The sequence below is a fragment of the Haemorhous mexicanus genome, chromosome 3, assembly GCF_027477595.1.
Source record: "Haemorhous mexicanus isolate bHaeMex1 chromosome 3, bHaeMex1.pri, whole genome shotgun sequence".
In the NCBI taxonomy this organism is placed as follows: Eukaryota; Metazoa; Chordata; class Aves; order Passeriformes; family Fringillidae; genus Haemorhous; species Haemorhous mexicanus.
The window spans coordinates 111,876,994-111,902,064 of record NC_082343.1 but is presented as its reverse complement, the minus strand read 5'-3'; the positions used below and the strand labels follow the sequence as shown (position 1 = coordinate 111,902,064).

At 40.1% G+C, this 25,071-nt stretch overlaps 1 protein-coding gene across 1 annotated transcript; it reads left to right on the top strand.

Moving 5' to 3' along the window:
• The first annotated feature begins 560 nt into the window (after positions 1–560).
• OPN5 (opsin 5) lies at positions 561–18,701 on the top strand. The gene is given in 7 exon segments (XM_059843409.1): positions 561–703; positions 705–871; positions 7,695–7,814; positions 11,886–12,056; positions 14,446–14,780; positions 16,923–17,158; positions 18,393–18,701. Coding segments are annotated over 7 exon segments (1,236 nt in total). The 3' UTR covers positions 18,457–18,701.
• The last annotated feature ends 6,370 nt before the right edge of the window (positions 18,702–25,071 follow it).

Sequence of the window (25,071 nt, the reverse complement as noted above, 5' to 3'; positions counted from 1 at the left end):
AACTTTTTATACTAAAAACTAAGTGTACTTTATTTACAGTAATTTTCCAATACCTATCACCTGTGTTAGACAGTCTGTCTCTAAACCAATCCAGAAGTGTCACCATCACAGCAGAAGATGGAGGACAAGAAGAAGAAGAAAAGAAGAAGAAGAAGAAGAAGAAGAAGAAGAAGGACAGGACATGCCCAGATTCCTTCATCTTGCCTCTTGAACCCCCATTCTAAAAACCCCAAAATCCTACTTTTTCACCCTGTGATAAATTCACTATCATTCTATTCCAACCCTTGTGGCTTGTAAATCTTCACAGAAAGCTGGTAATTGTTTCCATGGGCTAAGATGGAGGGCACAGGAGTTTTTGACTCCGTGCCAAGGTCTCTGAGCCCCCTGCCAGGGTCTCGACAGTCAGAGGAATGTCCTGGGTTCTGACACTCCAGACCCTTCACCATCCTTGTGGCCTCCTCTGGACACTCTCCAATAGCTCAATGCCTTTTTCCTGTTGTGGTCCCATGTGAATAATGATGTTCCTGGATAAACTAAGTCATGACCCAAATCGTGGCGTGATGCTTTATGCAAGTTTGAATGGTATCCTGAAATGCCCTGAGAAGTGTCAGGGCAGAATTGAAAATGGGAAGATGGATCCTGTGTATGGACAAAAATATCTTCACATTTTCTTACAGCAGGTGTGATCTGTTGCAAACTCTGTTCTTTTGTTTTTCAGGCACTTCACTGGACATGAGTGGGATGGCATCAGACCACAACAATTCTTCCCAGGAAGAATACATCCCACACTATCTCCAAAAGGAAGATCCCTTTGCATCAAAGCTCTCTAGGGAAGCTGACATCATAGCTGGCTTTTATTTGACAATAATTGGTAATGATTTTATATTTGGTCTTTGAAATATGGCTGTGCTGGTACATCCTTGCAGCTCTCAGAAAAGAAGCAGAAACTGCTGTTCATTAGATGTGTAATTACACATTTTTTCATACTAGAAAGAAAACTCTAGGAGGAAGGAGGGATAATGTGTTAGAAATATGGTGCCAACAGTTAATATCAACAGATAATTCTGCTGCAGGTAGCCAAAAGTGACTTTCAGTAGATGTTCTAGAAAAAAGTGAAGACATACTCATTGTTTTTGATAACATATAGGTTGCTACTCAGCAGTTTAATTTGTTCCTGGGCAGAATAGGGTTTCCCTCAGTATGCATTGTGGGTTTTATGGCCTGTTTTCACAGCCTGAACACCCTCAGATGTGTTCATGTGACCCTTGCTCAGGTCCTGGCATCATCTGTCCTCTGTTACACATCATATTGAGCAATATTTTCTGCCTATCACCCTCCCCATCCTTTTGTGTTGGAGACCTTGCAAGCGGAATAAATACAATTATCTCTTGGTTAGTGCACCCTCATGATAGCTGGGACTGATTTAAAAGTATTCACATGCCAAGGAGGTATCATTCAGCAGGAAAATGCTGGTTTCTATTTTTTCTAGGGATAAACTGGACCTTATTCTTGATAATTTGCCTTCTTTACTTTGTGGAGGAGGGCAGAATTATGTCATTTTGTATCCATATTTGCCTCAACACCTGAGGGAATAGCATGAAGCTGAGTAAGGGAGGTTTAGGTTGGATATCAGGAAAGGTTCTTCCCCCAAAGGATGTTTGGGTGCTAGAACAGCTCCCCAGGGCAGTGGTCACAGCACCAAGCCTGACAGAACCCCAGAAGTGTTTGGGCAAAGCTCTCAGGCACAGGGTGGAATTCTTGGAATTGTCCTCTACAGGGTCAGGAGCTGGACTTCAATGATCCATGTGGGTTCTGTCCAACCCAGGCTATTCCAAATTCTATTCTATTCTATTCTATTCTATTCTATTCTATTCTATTCTATTCTATTCTATTCTATTCTATTCTATTCCATTCCATTCCATTCCATTCCATTCCATTCCATTCCATTCCATTTCATTCTTCTTTCAATAATTTAAGTTCCTTTATGCTTTATGGTCTTCACACAGTTTCTCACAGCATAACAACAATTTTCTTACTAAAACTGATCTGAGGACAGAACTGTTCTACAGAAAACTGGGCTGCAGGTGTCAGATGCCTGAAGACAAGGCTGAACACAGGGTGCACAGTGATTCCTTGACATTTATTTCAGTTTTGATTCATTGTCTTGTTCAATGAGTTGTGCAGAAAATACCAAGATCTGTCTGTCAGTCCTACCATTGTGTTTCTCACTCACTGCTTTACACGCCCCCCACTCTGTCTTACTGCTTTTCCTCTGACTGATCTAATTACTGTAATCTTTTCCATAGTGGAGGTAGCAGAGTTTTCATTATTATTTCCCTTCTTCTCGGGGTCTCTTGCTGGTCAGAGTGACCCCAAGAAATGTTAAAAAGTTTCTTTTCCCAGCCTGGTGCTTGAAGAAGGAGTCAGAGCTCCTAATTTCTTGGTCTCAAGGTTGTTTATTGTATCTTATCTATAAAATTCTTTCTCCTGCCCTGCCAAGGTCCACTCAGCAAGACAGCCCAAGGCACTCTGCCTGCCCCGGGGTGGTGTTGTGTCTTTATACTGAAAATTACATATACAATGTTTACAATTACTTTCCAATACCTATCACCTATGTTAGACTGTGAGCTTCTACTCTAACCAATCTAAAAGTGCCAACATCACAGCAGAAAATGGAGGCCAAGAAGAAGAAGAAGGAGAAAGGCTGGATACACCCAGATTCCTCCATCTCGCCCCCCGAACCCCCCTTCTAAAACCCCCAAAATCTACTTTTTCACCCCGTGATAAATTCACTATCATTCTACTTAAACTGTTTTGTCTTGTAATCCTTCATATAAAGGTTGGTAATTGTTTTTTCCAAGGGCTAAATCAAAGGCACAGGGGTCTTGGCCTATGTGCCAAGGTCTCTGAGCCCTCCAGGGCAGCCAGAGGAATTTCCTGGGTTCCCACACCTTCTATTTATGTTTGTGTTTATTTCTTGTTTCTTTTCTGCTTATGCCTTTATTGAAAAAAGAATTCAGAGCAGCAGGGGTAACAGGTGAAGCCATATCTCAGTGCTGTTTTTGGTGTTCATGCATTGTTCTGTAGGTATCCTCACTTTTCACACACATTTTTTTTTTTCCTGTCGCTCTGCAGACAGAAGTTTTCACTGAACTGTACAAAACAACCCCCTTTTTGTGTCTTTTTTTCACTTGGTTAAGTAAACTTAGCTGTAATCCCAGGAAATATGTCTGATGGATGAATCTTCCCAATACACACTGTGTTGTCTTGTTATATTCACTGCGTTTAGTGTAGATTTATCCTGTTCCAAAAATTACCCCTGTCAGGTGTGAAATGTCTTGAACAACACAGGCATAATCAAATTAGGGCAGGGAACAAGAATCAAAAATTTCCAGTGAAAAGCCAAAAGCCAACCATAAAGGCACAGAGCAGTTTTGTGAGCAATGTGAGCAAAATGAAATTATAGTTTTAAAAGGTCTCATAATCATTTTGATATTGGACTTGTGAACTCATTGTATCCAGTGGCCTGGGTCAGGGTAGTTCTGCTGTTCCTATATGTTTCTGTATACCTCATATCCAACATTTAGCTTTAAATTAACTTTTTTTTTGAAGTGTGTGTTTTGAAATCCGTTTTACTTGGTTAATTGCTTTGCCCTTGAGAGCATAAAAAACTTCACTAGTGGCTTTTATTAGAGCTAATTATGGTCTTCCCATATCCATATAAGTGCTGTATTTGCATAATCCTTGGATCTATAGAAAAAAAGATATAAGGAAAAAAATTCTTCCCTGAAAGAATGGTTGAGCAGAGGAATGGGCTGCCCAGGGGATGGTGAAATCTTTAGCCCTGGCAGTGTTCAGAAAATGAGTGGAGGTGGCACTTTGTGGTATGCTCTGGTGGGCATGGTGGTGCTCAGTCAAAAGCTGGCCTTGATCATCTTGGAGGTCATTTCCAACCTAAATGATTTTATGATTCCAATGTTTTTTTATTACGACTTGTGATTCAGACTAAACCTGTCACAGTTTTCCACAGAACTGCATTCCCTAATCCTTTGCAGGAAATTGTGGCCTCTTTGAGGATGGCCTGTGGGGACAGCCTGACAGCAGGGACAGGGAAGCAGGAGGAGAGAAGCCAGGACTGCTTTTGTGCATCTTTTTGCACTTGAGCTGTGTAAGGTGCAAGTGAGTTTAAAATTTCTTTCAAAAAGGAGAAGTTGAACAGTGAGTGAACAAGGCTGGATCATATCAGGAACCCCTGCAGAGGTTTTAGGGTCAGACTGGGTGTACAGCTGAAGTATTTCAATTTGAAATAGAAAAATAATTGTTCTTTTGTCTTTGAAGAAAATCAGGAGTCTTGACTAGTCTGATAAATTCTATGTGAGTACATGATCATTTGTCCTGAGAAGTTCATTTCCATGTGTAGCTTTCTAATAGTCTTGAAAAAAAAAATAATCAGACTATGCACACAGTTATGAGAATCCAATTCTTTTATCTTTGTCACTCCTCCCAGCAGCTTTTTTATCACTGCCTTGATTGATTCACTGTACAGCCAGGCAGGGTGACAAACTACTGAGCAGGGCCCTGCTGGCTGTCAGCTCCTCTGAAACCCTTTGGCAAGTCACTATTGATTTACAAACTGGTGTGCACTCTTCCTCAGCCTGTTATGAAACAACTTAATTGAAAACAAAATCCTGAACTATCTTTTTTTTCCTCTTTTTTAAATTTCATTTTCTCTGATGGTTTAGTGCCACTGCCAGGTTGGAGAAGTGGAAGTTTATTTCTCCAGCTGGCTCCTTGTAAACACTTTCCCTTCTCACTGCAGGTTGTGTGTCTCAGCCTGGCTCTGTCTCTGCAGGTGTCACTTTTTTAGTTGTCACATCCTTGGCTCTTTGTTTGTATCTATGTCATGGTGCCACAGTGCCATGGACAGTTCTCCTGAAAAAGAGCCTTTTTTTTATATCTGAAATGTCTTTTTCCAGCTGTTTCCAACCTACCAGAGCTGGGAGCCTGCTCCAGCAAGGGCTTCAGCTGCCTGCTGGGAAAGTCATTTCATAGCAGGAGAAATGGACATTAGATGCCTCACCTAAGGAGATCATACAGTTTTGATCACCAAGGAGTTAAAAAAAGGTTCAGAGAAGCAATTTTCAGAAGCAGGCATAGACAAAAGGCAGCACAAATGATCAATGGACCCCTTCCAGCCATGGGATTGAGAGTTCAGTGGGCTGGGGCTCTCTGAAACATTGATATTAATAATGAGCAGTGGTTTCAGAGCAGCTTGGCAACTTCAGAGCCACTTGGCTGATAGAGATGTCTCTCTAGACTGCCAGCCAGTTGAAAGAGATTCAGGGAAATGTCAAATGCTTTCAAAGGGCATTTCAAACTGGATGCTGGCACTCCAGTTATCCTAAATATCACTGGAGAGGAAAATGGCATTAAGAGAGAAAAGGATTAAAATATATAAAAAATGCTCACAGTGCTGAGATTCATTCACTCAGCTATGAGGAAGAAAATTACTCATATGAATACCTCTATCTGCTTATAATTCAGATTAAATTTGCAGAGCCATAAGAGTAGCTTGTTTTTAGAATTTAATTCACCCAGGATAAATAAAATTTGTTGAGAAAATCTAAGATCAATAATAAGCCAGCTTCTGCTCTTCTATTTATTTTGTAAAATAATACAGAAAACAGTATTGTCAATATAAAAATAAAAAAATTCCAATGTGTTGCATTTAATACAGAAAAATTCAAAATAAAAAAAATTTTCCTCCTGAGTTTGGTAAACTTTTAGTTCCTCATTCACATTTATCATATTTCTTGATAGATAATTTAGTTTTAACATCTGGGAACCATTTCTCTCTCTGTCTCATGGATGTTTCCAGGCTGGATTTGTTGATTCTGTGGGGACAAGGCACTCTTGCAAGGGGATCATGCCATTGATGGATCAGAGTAAATAACAAAATACCCATTTAAATACTGGATTATTTATTACCGAATTACCAAATTAATCACTAAATAATTAAATTCCCATTTAATGACCAAACCACATTTCCTGAGGTCTGGCCTGCCAGAAGACTCAGATGAAAATGATGTGGTATTCAAAGGTACACCATTTGGAGAGGGCAGCAGTGCTGGGGGCTGGAGGGTGCTGGGGCACTCTGGAAACAGAAATTGCCCCAGCAGAGCCCTGGGTGCAAGGCAGCACAAAGGGTGACTTTGATGCCTCATCAACACAGGAAAGACAGGTTGTTCATGACATTTTTGGAGCAGTGTGAGCAGCTGGCCTCAGCAGGTAGCCAAGCACTCAGGACAAGCCTCAGAGTGGGACAGGGAGGAAACAGGCAGAGAAAAAGCAGTGGAGGTGAAGGCAGGGTGGGGATAAAGACAGGAAGATTCACTCCAGCTATGCCGTGGGCAAACAGGCTCCTTGAGGGGAATAAATTCAGAATCATGGAATCACAGAATGCTTTGGGTTGGATGGACCTTAAATATCATCTCATTCCAACTCTCATCATGTGGTTCCAACCCCCAAAGCTTCAAGTTTAATTACTGATTTAAGTAGGGAGGAACAAAGGTGTCCAACCTAAAATACTTCTGGCAAACACCCTTCTTCACCCTTTAAACCTAAAATACTTCTGGCAAACACCCTTCCTCACCCTTTAAACCTAAAATACTTCTGGCAAACACCCTCCCTCACCCTTTCCTGGGCTGAACTTCTCTCCAGCATTTGCCTCAGTGCTGTTGTAAGTCCCTTTTGTGAGGCAGTGGCAGCACAGGCACTCTTTGCTCTCCACTCTTTTCTTCTGCCTTTCCCTTGTTCTTTTGTGTCTCCCCTGATCAGGTGTGAGTCTCAATGGGCCATGGTCCCTTTGGGATTTTCACCTTCTGGCTCCATGAGAAGGATGTTCTCTGCTGTCCTGTGTTTCCACAGCAAATATCTCCCTCTGACCTTAAACTCTTTCAAACATTAATTAGTGAAGACACATTTTCTTTAAGGGAACTCGAAATCCTACAATTTTCTGTAGTGGTGTGATTAATTCCATGGCAGATGCACCACTTGCAGAGCTGGTACCTGCAGGTTCTTGTGTGATGATATGGAAAAAAATATGTCATGAGAAGGATCCCATGCACTGAATTCCACCTGGAAATGAAAATCAGATTAATCAGATTTATTTTATAATTTTTTTTCTTATGATAGAAATACATTTTAATGTAAGATTTAAGATTTGATATCAGTATATTAATTTAAATTAAACTGGAAATGAATCCCTTAACATCTGATTGGAATATTTAATAAAGTTGAAATTGGTCAGGTTCTGGTTCCTGTGATTACAGAGAGCTGAATTTGGTTCTTGTGGCTGGATAAGCCTTTGAGTGAGAATTGTGCTGGTCAGGGCAGAGGGATTATGGGGTTTCTGCTGTGAGCATTCAGTCAGTGTCTGTGCAGGCTCAGCTGGTGAAAGCAATGCCCTCCTGCAGGGGAGAAAACAGCATTTGCTGTGGGAGGGATGTGTCTGCAGTCGAGGTCTGTGAGCTGCAGAGTGACAATGAGGGGATCACATTTCAGGTTAAAATGCCCAGCCTTAAGAACCACAAGTTCAGGCTGAAAATGTCAGGGAATTTCACCAGGAAGATGGAGTATTGCTGGTTTTGAGGATGATTCTAATTGGAATGTTATTCTATTTTCCATTATTACAGGGATCCTTTCAACTCTGGGAAATGGGTATGTTATTTTTATGTCCTCAAAGCGAAAAAAGAAGCTGAGACCTGCTGAGATAATGACTGTTAATTTAGCAGTGTGTGATCTGGGCATTTCAGGTAATTTCGTGTTTTTATTTTCCTTTGTTTTTATTTTCCCTTGTTTTTACCATCTCACCATTCTGCCTGGCAGCAACAAGAGACATTCCTCTGCAAGTCATGGGAGCATCAAATGACTTTTGCTGCAGATATTTCTGCTCTATTATTTGCATGTAAATAATAGGGGTGGATGGAAAACAACATTCCTGAACAGCTTGATGGGAAGAAATGAACAGCACAGAGGAAAAATTAGGGTTGATTTTATCAAACAGGCAGAGCTCCTGTTCACCCCAGCACTGGGCAGGTCTCCAAAGGCAGCTGCCATGTGCACCCTGGCACAATAACCACAAAATAGCTCAGTATTACAGGTGCAGAAAATGATGGTTTTCTTGCCATAGGGTGAATAGAATAGATCTAAATGCCTCAAAAATAAAAGTTTAGCCAAATAATTGGAAGATGCCAGTGGCCATCAGCCCATCAAAGCTAATAGTTTTCTCTCTGGTGGCCATCCTCCTTTGTCTCTGGATCAAACCTTTGTGTCAATCTGTAGAGTGTGAGCCAGTTGGGAGGATTTTTATTTCAACCTCACAGTCTGGATGTCCTGGCATTGGAGGAGGGAGCTTTGGAGAGGTTTAGCCAGAGTTGCAGAGATGGTTGTTCTGGCTCTTGACATGAGACTGATTCAGCTGCTCTCAGGGAAAGGGCTGGATGTCCTTTAGAAAAGGATATTTTGGATGGCAGACAATCCAACGGGTATCAGGACCCAGCTGACCATGGGATCTCCCCAGTGCCATATAAATGGAATTATACTCCCATGCCTGCAGGATCATCTGTCCCCTGTGTGCTGTATAAACTGAGACCTCTGCCCTCAGCTCCAGTGCATCCTTTTCCTACCCTTGTCTCTGCCAGCTGCTTTTGCCCTCATCTAAACTCCAAAAATATTCACTGAACAATATAAAATTATGTCTCCCAGCCTCCCCAGACTGATGCTTTTTTGAACTCTCACAGCACAAGACCAAAGATCTGCTCATCCCTGCAGATTCCAAAGGTTTTGGTCAGTTAACATGGATTCTTAAATGAAATACTAATTCAGTAGAAGAAAGATGTTAGTATAAATATCACTGCTAGCACACAGAGAAATCCCAATGATTTCTCTGGCATTTCTGTGATGGACACACTGCTTCCACCTCCCAGCACTTAGAAGTTAAGGAAAAGCCCCAGACTGGCTTCTCCTTCCTCTGTGATATTCCCATTTTCTTTGTGTTTTAAGAATCTGTATTGTAAGGCTCATATTAGTCTGTCCAATGAGAAGGAGTGTTTCAGGAGAATTTCCCCAGCATTACATTCTGAATTTTGCCCAGTGGAGCTGTGGCTGCCCCATCCCTGGAAGTGTCCAAGGCCAGGTTGGATGGGGCTTGGAGCAACCTGGGATAGTGGAAGGTGTCCTTGCCCATGGCAGGGGGTGGAATGAGATGGTCTTTAAGATCTCTTCCAACTCAAAATATTCTGTGATTCTATGGTTGGATTAATTTTAATTTAGGTATTGCCTCACCATAAAAAGTGTGTGTCCCAACCACTCAAACCACAGCTTGTGTGGGACCCCTCTTAGTGTGAGGGCTGGAGATGTCTCTGTTATGGTCTGTCACCAGTGCACCACTTGGTCACCTTGCCTTCTTCCATGGGGATCTCAATCTCTCTGGGATTTACATTTTGGAATTAAAAATAATGATTCCCAGAGCCATGCCATGCTTGGTTTTCCCCGTTCCTTAATTTTTTTTTTTTTTTTTTTTTTTTTTTTTAAATTAATGGAAGTTGCTAAGTAGAGAAATGTGATGGGTTCTGTCTGCTGGATAAACTGAAGATGGAATTTTTTTTTCACAAAATCTTCATATTTCACACACTCGTCTTAACACCTTTTTGAAGAGTTCTGCTTTCTGCAGATTTCCACAGGGTGGCACCAGCCCCTTGTTCAAGGCTGCATCAGACTGATTTTGCACTGGCACCGTGCTCGGGGCTGCTCCCAGTCCTGCTGCTGAAGAGAAATTTGATTTTGTGCAAAGAAATGTGTCGGCCTTTAAAGCTGTCAGTCACTTATATGTCTAAAGTTGCTGACTTGATTGTTAGCCCATCACCTAGACCTTGCTATATTTAATGTTTTTTCTTGAAACTTTAATCACTCAGGCCAGCTTTTGCTTGAAAAATTAAAAATGGAGAAAAGTACCTTATACACTGACCTGAGCACATCCTGCAGGTCCAGGCAGAACTTCCCTTACAGACTTAGGCTTATCCAAAAATACCTTTTTTAAAAATGCATCTGATTTTGAAGGGTTTTCAATCCTGGTGCTTTTGGCATCGAAGATGGAAGAAAGGTAATTTTCTGTAAGATTTGGTTTTGGAAGAAATGCTTTAATTTTCTGTTAAGAATGAAAAGAGAATGCATGGTTTTACATCAATTCAATGTGAAATTGAATGTTTTTAGGTAAAAGATCACTTCAACAAAATAGAGATTTTTGTCTTGGTTTCTATGAATAGGTTACCATGTGGGAGATACAGTTTGCAAGATCATTTTTGCCATCTCCATAAACCAATTCACTGAGCTTTTATGGCATTACAGACACTGGTTCAGCCAGGGAAACCAGCCCAGGGAAGCTGAGGTGTTTTCAAATCCTTGAGGTGCTCTGGCTGCTCCTGTGCAGGAAGGAATACTGTCACAGGGATGTGGAGTTCAATATTTAATGTTGTTTGAATATTGCACTTGGAATGTTCAGGCCTGGGAGAATTTAAGATCAGGGTGGTAAGTAAAACTGAAGTTTTTGGAAAACTGATGTCCCTAGATTGTAAATTTTTGAGTTTTCTGTTCCATTAAAGTTGATTTATTTTCTTTGCCTAATTAAGTCCAAGAAAGGTAATAATTGGGAGAAAAAAAGGAGATTTCCAAATAGATAATTAAAATTTTCAAACTTTTTATTTGTCACAATACTTAAAAAGAATATGGAAAATGTAAACTTGCTTTAAGGTGAGAATGGAATATCATTTGACCAAACTTCACTTCTTCCATTATCCAGCACTCACTTTTACCTGTGGAGGAATGAGATAAAGTGCCACTAAGAGAAAGCCTCAAAAATAGTTACTCATTTCCCATCTCTTTGGGGAAGCTCAGAACGTTTTGATACCTGTGTGCAGTGGCTTGCTAGGTGGCACCAAAGTAATGTGTGGTGTGCAGAGAAGCTGAAACCACTTCTGCAGCTCAAGTCCACATCTTTCTTTCCCACCTAACACTTTACCTCTCTGTGTATCCTACTGCTGGGCCTTGACAGGTTTGAAAAAGTCCTTTTTGAAGGCAAATTTCTTTACCTTGTGCTTGAAGATACCTAATTGGCTGGGTGTCTTCACCTAGTCTACCTCTACTACAGGGATGCAGACTAAGTAGATTTGTGCCTGCTTCAGGCTCTGACTCACCATCACCCATCCTGTTTAGGTATTGGCCTGTGGACCTAACACATACTCTGAAGGTTTCCTAATGAGAAGAGCCTGCCCTTGATTGGTTCCAGAGTGTTGGTTTACCTCTGGTTCCTGTGGTTTATAGGAAAGCACCCCTTTCCAGCCCTTCTGCAGGCTTGGCTCATCCTACCTCATCTTGGGATCCAGCTACAGCTGTCTGAGGCTCAGTCCTGTGCATGGAGTGCTCACAAGCCATGGAATCACAGAATCCTTTGGGTTGGAAGGGACCTTAAGGACCATCTTGTTCCAACCCCTGCCATGGCCAGGGACACCTTCCAGTGTACCAGGTTGCTCCAAGCCTCATCCCACCTGGCCTTGAACACGTCCAGAGATGGAACCTACACAGCTTCTCTGGGCAGCCCATGACAGTGACTCACCACCCTCAGAGTAAAGATTTTCTTCCAAATACCCCATCTAAATTTACTCTACAGCCTAAAGTCATCACCTACTCTGCCTGAAGCCCTTTTTTCATGTTGAACACTTTTATAGGTATTAGTTTTTACAAGGGAGAGGGTTTGCCTTTCTGATAAAAGGAGATTTTCTCAAGGGTGGGTTTCACCAGTGGGCTGACATTGTCTCCTCCTTTTGAAGTTGTAGGCAAACCCTTCAGCATCATCTCCTTCTTTTGCCACCGCTGGATGTTTGGGTGGATGGGCTGCCGCTGGTATGGGTGGGCTGGTTTCTTCTTTGGCTGTGGGAGCCTCATCACCATGACAGCTGTCAGCCTGGACAGGTACCTGAAAATCTGCCACTTGTCCTATGGTAAGACAAATATGTATCTGTATACAGATGACTGTGTTATCTATGACTGTGGAAAAGCTGTGTTAAGTGCTATAGCTTACTACAGAGAAGTAATTAAGCTCTTCAGAATACTTTTCTTAAATATAGAGGGGAGTACACAGAGGTGCTTATGTTTGCATGATCCAAGAAATCCCAGTTAAATTCATTTTGCTGGACATAACACCCTCAATGTTGTCCCTCTGCTGTCTGCTTAAGCCATGAGTTTTTGCAACCCTTCATAGATAAATCACTTTATGTCTGTCAAGGCCTATCTGCATTAACAGATGCCAGTAATGGACAAATTGCAGGGTCTTATGGACCAAAACATAAAAATATTCCTTCTTAAATGCCTAAATTACTCTGTGGTGTGTGGCAATCTATTTAAAGCACCTAAGAGATTTGGAAGGGCAATAAGTCATAATGTGAAATAGTCTCTCAAATATGGAAATGGAACCTGAGAGGATGAAATGAATTTTGCAGTGGAAGGTGTAACCACCATATCCATCAGTATCTTGTACCTCTGGATATGATGTATTATATGCTTAATTCTTTCCAGATAAATGATAGTGTCACAGTTTAGAAAAGGTATTCCTGTTGCATTGTAAGGGACTAAATTCCCATGCAAATACAGGGAATGCTCAAGGTGACTTCAGAGTAATGAACACCTTGCCCATGTGACCTGAGGGACACAACAGGTTTCTTCATGATAACATGAAATATCAATCATGTTAAGCTGTAAGGAAGGTTTGCAGCTAGGAAGTGTAAATAAGCCAGTCTGTGTAAGCAGATAAAGGCTGTGGTACTGTGCTAAGATGTGATATCACAGACCCCTGTGTGTCCATATTTTACCCTAAATGGGAGTACAGGGGAAGTCTCCTTAGCTGAGTGTTAGATACACCAATAATATTAAGCAGGATTTCAGTTTTTTCTGTTGAAGTCTTATAAAAATAATTCAGTGGCAACCCAAATCACAGACAATTTTTCAGACTTGGAGAGCTGAACTGAATATTTCATGGCTGGCTGCATTTGTGCCACCAGCTGTGGTCATCTTAGTTCATGGGAGAGAAAACTCTTCAAAACCTTTGTTCTCAAGGGCTCTGATCATCGTGGTCCATACAAAATGATGCAGAGCAATAAACAAGCATGTTTATCATGCTTGGTTGAGGTGGTTTAAAAATGTTTCTCTTTTAATAATTGTGCTATTGTTGCTTTGTTTTTCCACCCCTGAACACAACAAGGCACCTTTCTGTCTCTCAGCCATCATACATGAATACATAATTTGTCAGGAAATGTTCATTTTCCTTCTAGTGATCTTGATTTGTAAAATGAGCTGGAAAGGGATGTATCCAAATTACAGGTGTTTCTTTGCTTTAGTTTTATTTTAAATCACTCTGAAACCCTAAAGAAATCTTCCTAATGTTAGTGTGAAGTGAGTGCAAAACCCCCTGTGAGTCAGAAACTACAAATGAGTTGGGGGTTCCAAGATGGAAGGAGATGTTATTACACCATATTGCAAGTTTCTTCAAAAACAAAGATTTAAATTTGTTAGTCCTATCTGAGTCCTATATGTTGAACGTGTAGATGATGATGATGAAAACCCTGCAAATTGAAACGTTTTCTAGATGAATTAGAGCTGTATGCAAGATAAGCAGAGACACAATGTTCTGATCTCCAGGAGTTCTATTTGCATTTAATTAAAATAAAAAAGGCAAGGATACATGGAAACACGTATTACAGATACTTCTGACAGGATACACATGGTGATTTTCTGTACTGGAAAAGAATGAAAAAGTAAAATTAAATCTTAAATGTCTTATTTCCACTGTAAAGCCTTGTTTTTCAGTCACTGAGTTTGTGCTTTAGTCAGGTAACACAGGAGAGAAAAAATAGGAAAAAACCCAAGTTACATTAAAGAACTGAAATTACTGGACAAGATTCCCACGACAGTTGCTGAGCTGGTTGCTTGGATTTCTTTAGTTTGGACTCTTCTCAGTTGAAATTAATCACAAATGAAAGCAAAGGTCTGAAATAAGGACAGGTGGATCCTTCCATGTGAGTGTGCCTTTGTCTCCATGAGGCACAATGTGAGCTCAGGGTCACTGTGGACCTGGAAAGAGCCAAGATGAACATGACAGAGTTGTTGTCAAACAGCCAACAAACCTCCTATTTCACAGAATCATAGAATGGTTTGGGTTGGAAGGGACTTCAAAGACCATCCAGTTCCAAAGGGCCCCACAGGGACAGCTTCCAGGACAGCAGATTGCTCACAGCCACATCCAGCCTGGCCTTGAACCCTTCCAAGTGACACGACATATTCCATGGTGCCAAACACATCCAGACATGAACTTGTAACTCTTGGATTTTCCTCCAGGTACCTGGCTTAAGAGACACCATGCATTTATCTGCCTGGCAATAATCTGGGCCTATGCTACGTTCTGGGCTACAGTGCCTTTTGCTGGGGTGGGGAGCTACGCCCCCGAGCCCTTTGGGACCTCCTGCACTCTGGACTGGTGGCTGGCACAGGCTTCAGTGGCTGGACAGGTTTTTGTTCTGAGCATCCTTTTCTTCTGCCTCCTGTTCCCAACTGCAGTGATTGTGTTTTCCTACGTCAAAATAATTTTAAAAGTCAAATCATCCACCAAAGAAGTTTCTCACTACGATACCAGGATTCAGAACAGCCACATACTTGAAATGAAGCTGACCAAGGTAGGTAGGAACATTTTCCTCAGTTTGCTGTGTTGGGTCATAGAAGCAGATTTGGGGACAATGATACAATATTCTGAGGGTGGTTTTTGTAGCTTTCTCGTCTGTTACTGTCAAGATGGGGAAAAAACATAATTTGGTGATTAAGGCACTTGGGTCCCTGAGATCATGATCCACTCTGAAGCTCTGCCACAGCTTTCCCCTATAACCTTACAAGACATATAATCTCCCTGTGGCCCTGCTCCCCACTATAAAACATCCTTTGCCTTCAGAAACAGTTGCAAACAGTAATTGAAGGTGACTGATGTGCACAGGAATTATAACAGAAAACAGATAGAGAGCAGATTATTGTAGCAGGGAAATAAAACTTTCAGTTTACATTCCTCTGTTAATGAAGATATAAACCAAAATTGGTCCTGTGACACTGCAATTGTTTTTATGCCAATAATTTATCAGCTGGGCTCAGCCATGAGCTGCTGATAAAAATGCACTGAATTGCTAACATTAATTTTCCATCTCAGACCATGTCCTGTTTTCCCTTTCTGATTGAATTTTTTTCTGTTTGGCAATGGTGACAACATGATCCTTGATACTGGTTATTGTGCCAGGAAATCTCAAAATAAAGCCTTGTATTGAACAAAATCAGATTCCTTAGCTGTAAAAGATTCACCAGCCTCTGTAAGACAGGCCAAGAGCGAGACAAGCAGCAAGTTTTGCTTGGCTGATCAAATTTTATTACAATTTTTCTGAGTTGAACTGAGAGTTATATAACATGCAGCAATAAGGGACATTATGTCTAAACATATCTGAAAATATCAGCTACGTACCTGCCCAGCCAGTGCTGCCAGGACAGCTGGTACAACTTCCCTTGCCTTTCAAAAGGATGCTTCAAATTGTTATGTTTTTTGGTGGTTATTCAGCAAATTTCCTTTGAAGAGCAATGGAAACTTTTGATTTGAGCCTGCAGGTTTGGGGATTTTTTTTTGCATATTGGAAGGATCATGTAAAAATTCAATGTTATCTGAGTTGAAACACCAGTATATTTCCCTCCTGTCTTGGCTCTACCCTGGAGAACATAATGTTGGGGTAAATATAAATATGGAAAATTTGTTTCCCTTATAATCCATTTGAACCCACAGCACAATTCATAGCAAACAGGCTGTGTTTGAGATCCTTGGCTCACCTGCCCTGTTCCTTCAGTGACAAACAACAAAAAGACCAGGCTTCAGGAAAGGTTATGCAATGTCCAAACCCCTTGTGCCTTCTGGTGATTTTTTTTTTTTGTATTCTAATCCTGCTAATCGCCTTATTCCAAATGAGTGCACATGTGCTGCTGCCAGTGTGGCTGCAGCACTAATCTGTCAGTGGCAGCAGTACAAAGGCAGATGTTTTCCAGGATGTATGATGGCATGGCATCATTTGAAGTGATAGCAGGCAGTGACCAAGTGCAGACAGACTGGTTCAGGTAAAATCTACAAATCACAGATTTTGGCCCAAACAGTTTTTCTTTGGTTTTATATTAAACTTTCTTATGGTTACATTTTGTTACATTATAAGGAGGTCATTTACTAATTTGCCAGGACTCATTTATCAGAACTAAACTATTTAACATAAATTTGTTTTTTAAAGTATTTACATATTCTAATGGAGTGAAAATCCATGATTTGGGTTAGGAGGAATAAATCTAGACATTTTACTAGCATTCTCACTCTCAGTTAAATTCCCAATTTTCAAAAGATCTTTTTCCAAGAACCTTTGTGCTCTGCTATTGTCAGTATATTATCCTAAAAAGGAGATTCTGCATTTCAAAAGGAATCCCCTCTTTAAATAATTTGAATTTGATATCAAGCTATTATTATTTTCTGAAATCTCATTTAGTTCCCTCATATTTAGCCAGACTTTACTGTATTTTTAAAGGTCTGATAGCAGACTCATTACTGCTCTGTGTCAGGCAAAAGAAACACAGGCACGAGCCAAAGAGGCAGATTTTGTTCATATTGCAAATTTACATGAAAAAGCAAGTTATCATTTTTCATTTCCATTCAGTGGAATGAAGCTCCCTTGCACTCTGCCTAGCTGTGTGCTGCTCTGCCAGTGTCTGACTGTCCTGGATAAACCCTGCTGTCTCTTTTCTGCTCTCACAAGGTGGCAATGTTGATCTGCGCAGGGTTCCTCATTGCCTGGATCCCTTACGCCGTGGTCTCCGTCTGGTCAGCCTTTGGACGGCCAGACTCGGTCCCCATCCAGTTCTCAGTGGTCCCAACACTGCTGGCAAAGTCAGCAGCCATGTACAACCCCATCATTTACCAGGTCATTGACTGCAAGTTTGCCTGCTGCCGGCCGGGAGGGCTGAAGGCCAAGAGCTCTTCGAAGAAATCAAGGTAATTTCTTCTTTGGGAAGCGGGATACCTTTAAGAACACCATGTTCCAAAAAGTACCAAAATAAGATCCTGCAAGAATCACAGCTCATTGAATCTTATTTCTTAGGTTTGACCATGACCATTTTGATGTGGGATTTTTCTTGCCATGAGAATTTGTAAGGTGACTGTGGGTGTATAAGGAGAAGAAAGAAGATAGTCCTTACTTTTAGATCCAGCTGCAATGCCATTGATATAGTTTGGAAAAAAGTCCTATTGGTTTTTATGGGTTTTGGATCAATCCTATCTTCCTAATCCTTTTCTTTCACATCATCATATAGCTTCCTCCAGAAGGTGTTGATGACCTCTATTGCCAGTGAAGAAAATGGAAGAGAATTGTGCTAATTCCTTCCATAATTAACCTGTTAATACTATACATTTCAGCCACAGAATCAACAGGGAGAGACAGTAGTTCCCCAACCCCTTCAGGTACCATTCATACCAAGAAAATTCACCTCAAACCAGACAAATCAAAGTGTAATTATCTCATAAGAAAGTCTCCTTTTTTTTTTTTTTTTTTTTCTTACAACCCTCAGGCAAAGTTTGTGCTATGCACTTGGAGGAAAAGTATAGTTCTGTACTATGCCAGTGGAGTGCCTTACTTTTGTGGTTGAACAATGAGATAATGATGGATGTTAATCTGACAGTGTAGACTGTCACAAACACCATAGCACACATAAATGACTGTGAAACAACAGAATTCCAGTAATGTGCTCCAAAGGCCTAAAATATATGTGCCTTGATAGAAGCATGAAGGACCATTTTGTCATTTGTATTATTCCCCTACCAATTCCAGCATTTTTAGTATGTTGCTCAGTGAGTCAAAACTGAGTTTCCACAGCTTCTTGTAGCAGATCATTCCATGATCTTGCACTGAGATTCATTTCATCTGCTGAACATACAGAGTCTATATATGTTGTAAATGTCTGAGGTGTTGAATTTATAGTTTGCCAAAATCCCTTCTGCAGTTTTAGTCGAATGGGACACATATTCAAAGAGCCTTCTGTGGAGTTTTGGTAGCTGGATTTGTGTTGAACATCTGAAGGAGATCTCACCCAGTCCCTCAAGCTGAATGCAAGCTGGTTTCTCCAGGCCTGTGCAGTGAGCAAAATGATCTGGAGGAATCACTTCCCAGAAGTAGGAACTTAATTTCCATCTTGGTGTGACAAAATGACCATGGTACCTTCTCTGCCCACAGGACATACACAATATCTGCACACAGGGACTCCACAGCCATGAATGAAACCCAGCTGGAAGCTTGAGGGCTCATCTCACCTACAGCAAATGAAAACCTGGTGACAAAAAACCCTACTGGCTCAAGTTCCTCTTTCTGTAAATGAATTAAAACATGGTGACAGGTTTATTTTACTCCCTATTCCTATGTACAATGTACAGTTCTTTCCATCCTGACCAAAATAGTGCATTAGAGTTGGGCAAATATTCTAAGTACTGAGAGAAAGAAGAAACAGAGAAAATTTGTGTTTATTAAAAATTTTCCTTCACTTGAGATGTTTTAAAATGCCCTTTTTTGTTCTTAGCACTAACAGAAATGATAGTTTGGGCAATATTTTCCCTCAGGGGAAGGAAAGTATTCATAAATACCAGTTTTAATTTACCAAAGCTAATCTCCCTAAATTCCTGCTGCAGTCACTGGAGACCTGGAGCACGAGAGAAAGGATTCCTTAGAGGAAAAATCTGAGTCAGAGCTTCATTTCTCAGGGCTCTGAATTACACAGTGGGGAAACATTAGCTGACTGGATTTCCCTGGTGAGCATCTTCCCAAATCATGAGGCTACAAGCTGTGTTAAACCCACTTTGACTTCAGTCCTCCAATATTCAGAAATATTTTGATTTTAGTCATGGCAAAGTCAGAGGTGCCACATACATACACAGGATCACTTGATGAGATACAGAACAACAAATCCTTACTCAATTGTGAATGAGAGGGGAAAAGTCTCCTGCTCAAATTGTAGATTCATTTAGGAGTTATGAATAACTTTGTAATAAAAAAGCAGAACTGAAATGAATCAGCCCAAGCCAAACTGAGCAAACCAATATTTCACACATTTTTATCATTCTCTGGCCAAACTTACAATGAAATATGATGGCAATAAGCAGAAATTTTTTTCACTGTGTATTTTACTCATCACATTCTTTTTCAGATCAATTAACGAGATACAAAATGGCAAAATGTTCCTCAATCCAAACCACAAAACCAGACTGAAATGTGGTGTGTTTGTGAGAAGTTGTTACATTGCTGGTAACAGAGGAGTCTTTCCAAAGTGCAGCTGCTGATTAATTTTTAAACCCTCAGTCCTGGAAGGATGAGGATTAGTAACTTTGAGAGAACAAAGTTCTGCAAGTTCCTAATGTGTTCAACAGAAATACAATGTGTCTTGAGATGACTTGCAGAGTCAGGCATCTGAAACAGTTTTGTTGGATAGGAGACATAGTTATTCTTATTATCTCCTTTTTCTCCTTTGGATTTATCTTCAGGTGAAGAAATCACTACAGATCAAAAATTAGCATTTCAGTTAAAGGAGATTTTTAATGCTTAAAGTAATGATTTTGATGTTTCTATGTAATTTCTACAAGAATGATATAATTCTATTAAAAATAAGTTAATTGCAAATCAAAGAATCTCCCACACACATTTATCCTGACTGTTTAAAAAACTCCAAAGTTACAAGGTTCCTTCTGAGTTGTTCCCTGAAGGAAAGAAAGCATTTGTGAATGAGTTTAGATTACTTTCCTGTTTAATATTTCCTGTTTAACATTAATGTATTCTACTGTTATTTCAGAATTGTGTTTAACATGCATTTCCTGCCACCCTGAACTGAACTCCATTTGCAGCTGATCCATGGTGATGTTAATATTGCTTTATACAATAATGTCATGAAGGTTTAATCTGATGTTTGTTGGCATGTCCCAGCACTCCCATTCTGCAGTTGCTGTTTTACCAAATGATATTCAGATCACGTTGAAGAAGTAGATTTCTGTTGAATTTTCCTAAAGTATTGCTTCCTCTTCTGCAATGCTTTAGCAAAAGAAGTTTGAATGAAAACAGGGAACTTGCAGGGGTATAAAGAGTTGCCATTTTACCTATGCATGGTTTTCTGTTAATTTTTCCCCAGAAGTTGAGTTATTTAATTTCTACAGACCTTTCAGCATAAGACCAACTCATTCCTTAACTCTGGTGGCAAACTGAATCCACAAATTGATCCAGAGCAGAAGGCATCTTTTACAATATCTGCAGACTTGGTTTTGAAGATATTAACAACCTTGCCTGCATTATCCTGAGGCTTTTCTTATTTTCATCCAGGCAAGTTTTGTTTGCATCTACAGGTGTTTATCATAACTGAGGTGTGATGCAAGTCAGCCATGCAGTGGCCCTATACATGAGATTAGCTGGAGCAGCACTGTTGGTAAAATTGTAGGAGCTGCTCAATACTCTGGCCAGATTTAGGGGTAGATCAACTCACAGTTTTTGCACGAGTCCTTCCTCTAATTTAAACTGGGGAGGCTTTTCTCTTTATTTGTTAAAATGATGTACTTCAGAATTGCTGCTGGCTCATCCCAGAAGTGGATATACACTTGTGGTAGGGCTGAATTTTATATTTTTAAAGAGTGCAAGATATTTTTGGATTCTACTATAGTGAATGCACAAGATACATGTGCTACCTAAAGAATTCAGAAGTTTAATAAACTCTAAATATGAACTTTCAGAATAATGACAAAAATTTTATATGACTTAAAGCTATTTATTTTCATCTTATTTATATTTATTTATTTATTTTATTCAATGCTGTAACTATTCCTGTCTGAAAACTCAGTTTTGCCATGACTGAGCAGTATCTTGCTCCAGGAGAAACTTCAGGAGTCCAGCTTGTGCAAGAGTTAGAGACAAGTTTATGCTGAGCATGTGTTCAAGTGGAAGATGTTCCCCTGAATCAAGCAGGACATGCACATTTCAGCATGCAGTGCTTAATTTAAATGCAGAATCTGAACCTGAGAGCAAATGGATCTCACTGGATTCAATGACAAAAGAGAACTGGAGCACTCTCTTTGTTCACCTGTATATAAAGCAGCTCACATAATTTCTGCTCTGTTTGGAATCACAGTGGTGGAGGAATGAGGGCTCTTATTATGGATTCAAATTCTCAAGGTCAGCTTTGAATTGATTTGAAGGCTGCAGTCAGATGGTTCTAAAGATAATACTTTGCCACAGATGCTCAGGACAGAGTTTCTTCCTCTTCCTGTGTTGAGGCTGATAATTGATTATTGTATAAAAATGAGATATGTAAGCTCAGTCTGAGGTCATCAAAAGAAAATGAATCTCTCAGTTTCCTGTTCTAGAAAACTTCCAAATGTTTTACAAATTTAAATTTATGCCATTTTGTGATCTGGACTTTGTCAAAGCACCAACATTATCAAACCTACTCGGTGTGATGAATGAGTAAGGAATAAGACTTTGAAGGAAGATTTCTTTATTGCATTTTCAACATTTCATCCTCCATGTTATATTATGAATTTTCCTCTTTTTATGTATAAACATTAAGCTAAATTTTTTTCAATGAAAATAGTGCCTTCAAGGATAATAGCTATAAATGTGGACCTTTTATTATGTAACCTTTTGTATGCATTCAGGCCAAGCTGCCAGGAGGCAAAATTCTATTTGAATTTACTGTCCATGACTTGAAGGAAGCAATTGACACAGGCTAAGACTCCACTTAGATAAGGAGGTGACCTGGACAGCAAGATTGAGAGTAAGAGAGTAATGAGAGCAATACTGTATTTTGAAGGGACAGTGAAATTATGCAAAGCATGTGGGTATGGAAATTTTTATTTGTCTTTTTCAGTCATAGATGACGAATGACTATAAACTATTTTTGAAGACTTGGAAATCTGTTGACAATGAAGAAACATCAAGATTTATAATGCCTGAAGAGCCTCTTGAAATAGGAGATTTGAACAAATTTTTATGATTGAAGTTGAAAAAAATTAGGTACTAAAAATGTAAGTTATGGTTGTGGGGTTTTGGAAGAGAGTAGGGAGCATTTGTCCATGCAGGTGAATGCAGCTGTAGCAAATTTTATTTCTAGACCTGTAATAAAAATGAAAAGACTCTAACCCAACAAGTGATTTGTTAAAAATATTTATCACCCACAGCACAAGACTGCTGATAGCAGAAGATTTTTGGCTTTGTGGCATCGAAAGCGAAAGAGAAAATTGATGTGTCTTCATACAAAGAGAGTGTGATTAATGGAGGACAGGCACAATGATAGTGAATTGGATTCCTTGGTGGAACTTTTCTCTTGGCTGACAATGTCTTTTAGAGCTTGTCCCACCTCCACTGAGCAGGATGTTGTTGGTCATGAGAATCAACCTGAACAGCTGCTAAATGACCAGGCACTGATTTCCCCTGTAGCTCTACATTATTCATGTTATGTTTGTGTTTCTACCTCTTCTTCCCACCAGGGAACTTTCAGACACAACAATCTGTATCCCTCAGGAAAGCAGCTTTGGCATCTTTTTAGTCACGTTTTCCAACTCAGGATGCCCCCATATGAGTCTCCCCCTGGGTAAGAAGCTCTTGACAAATGATGTTCACCATAACACCAATTTTTCCTCTTCCCTCTTCTCAGGGAAGGTTTGGTTGGTTCCCTCCACATCTGTATTTCCCCACATTTCACAGGCCTTTGCAGGTCTTTGGGCCCAAGGAAGAACATTTAGAACATTGATTTATCTGAAACTAGATTCTCTGGAGAGCTGCTGATGAGCCCACCATTATCATCACCATGTGAACACGTGTTCTGGAGCTCTGGTGCACCCCATAATGACATTTTTCTGATCTATATGCTTTGCTTTTCAGGATGGCTCCTATTCTCCTACACGGTGCACATGGTGAGGGCTGTTTTTGTAACTGTCTGGAATGATCTGCACTTCCCCACTTACACTTTGCAGCTGGGGGAGAGGGTCTTGGACATACAAACCAGAGCAAAACCTTTTGAAATACCAGGTGGAGCTACAGATTTTCATGCTCTCATTACTTCTGAACTTACAGGATGCTTCATTAGTTTTAAATAAAGAGCCTTTTTCAGTCACTGACTGCAGTTTTGTGTCTCAGCTGGGTGGAAAAGAAAACCCACCAGGTTTGGTAGAGATCTGTTCTGAGAGACACATTCAGTATCAAATCAGGTGACTGCAACAAATGAATGAAAGCTCCTGATAAAAGTTTCCCTGGGTCAGTGAGGTGTCAATGGTCTGTATTTTGAAGACAACACCTGGAGACAGTTTTGGGAGTAGGTCCCCAAATCCTTGTGGGATATAGCTAATAAATTTGTAAAATAACAAGTGAACATTGCACTGACCAAAACCTGAACTATTTCAGGTATAGATGGTGGATACATGTGTGCTACAAATACATTTTAAGTGATAAATAATGTTTACATTGCATCAAGCAAAATCTTACATTAGTGAAAATATGAAACATTTAGAAAATAGGTATGTGTAGAAAATAGGTACATCTCAAAAACAGAGATGGGAAGAGGTTTTTGGTTTCTAAAAGGGGCTACACAGAGGCTCAGCATCCTAAAATCAGAGGCTGGGGTGAAAGTCTTGCTCTTTCTGCACTAATCTTGCAAAATGTGTCAGGGAAGGGAACTTACCTGAGGGCTTTGCATTCGTGGAGGCAGTCTGCAAGACCAAAAAGTGTTTCCCTGGAGCACCTGAAGATCCTCATTCCTGAATTACAAACCATTATCTGGGATTTATCAGTGGGTGGAGAACCTGCCTGTCTGTCTGCAGTTCTGGTCCCCAAAGCTAAGGGAAGCTTTAGAGAAAGTGTAACAGGGAGCAGAGAAAATTTATTATGTGTGAGCAACAGAAACTGAGGTGAGGGGATGACCGGGTTAAGCAAAGTAGTCTAAAAGAGGAAAGGTCAGAGAAAATTATATCAGACTATAAATAACTTGGAGGAAATAATAATGTAAATGGAAGAAGGGAGTTATTTGCAATCTCAGGTGATACAATGAGAAATCAAAGCTGGAAGCTGAGGCAGGAAAAGCTGGAATGGGACTCTGAACTACAGGAGCATTCAGGCTTTGGAAGAGGTCTGAAAGGGAAAAGTTGGGACGTGATTAACTAGATACTCAAGAATAGATTATTTAATCTAGTAACAAAAATTGTTAACAATTGGCAATATTTCTGAACAGTCATTTTTCGTCCTGATATCTGAATTTCTGAGCATTTCCCTAATTTAAACACTAGTAGGAGCTCACCTTAGGAGCTGTCTGTGCTGCTGAAGCAATGAGTGCTGACCTTGCTGTACAGACAGCTGGATGTTTACACTGGAACTGGCTTCAAAAGGTCCCTCACAACGTGAAACTTCACTTCTGATGAAGTGATTTCAAAATCCAAAGTTGGTGCAATGCAGTGTCATGTGCAGTTGCAGAGTTAAACTTTATTATGAAAGAAGAAGCTTTGCTTTCACAGTTATTAGATGAGCTTCTCAGAGAGGTATCATTCTGCAACACTTGCAGTTCAAGCTGAAATAAAGTGCTGTAATTGCTGCCATGGACAATTTGTTGGAATAAAATATTTTCAGCTGTGCTATTTAGCTTTTGAGCACATGATAATAAATCTGGAATCTCAGAGTCATTAAATTAAAATACACCAAACAACCACAGGGAAATTAGATGAGAAAATTACCTTCAGCAAAACATATATTAGTGGTTTGTGATCTACATTTTCATTCTTAGGAATTATATTTCTAATAGAGTTAAATTTACAAAGATACCAAGAGACTTTTAGTGATACTGACCCAAAAATAACTACAACATCATTGTTATCTCAAAGCTTAGTTGTATTCATTGTAT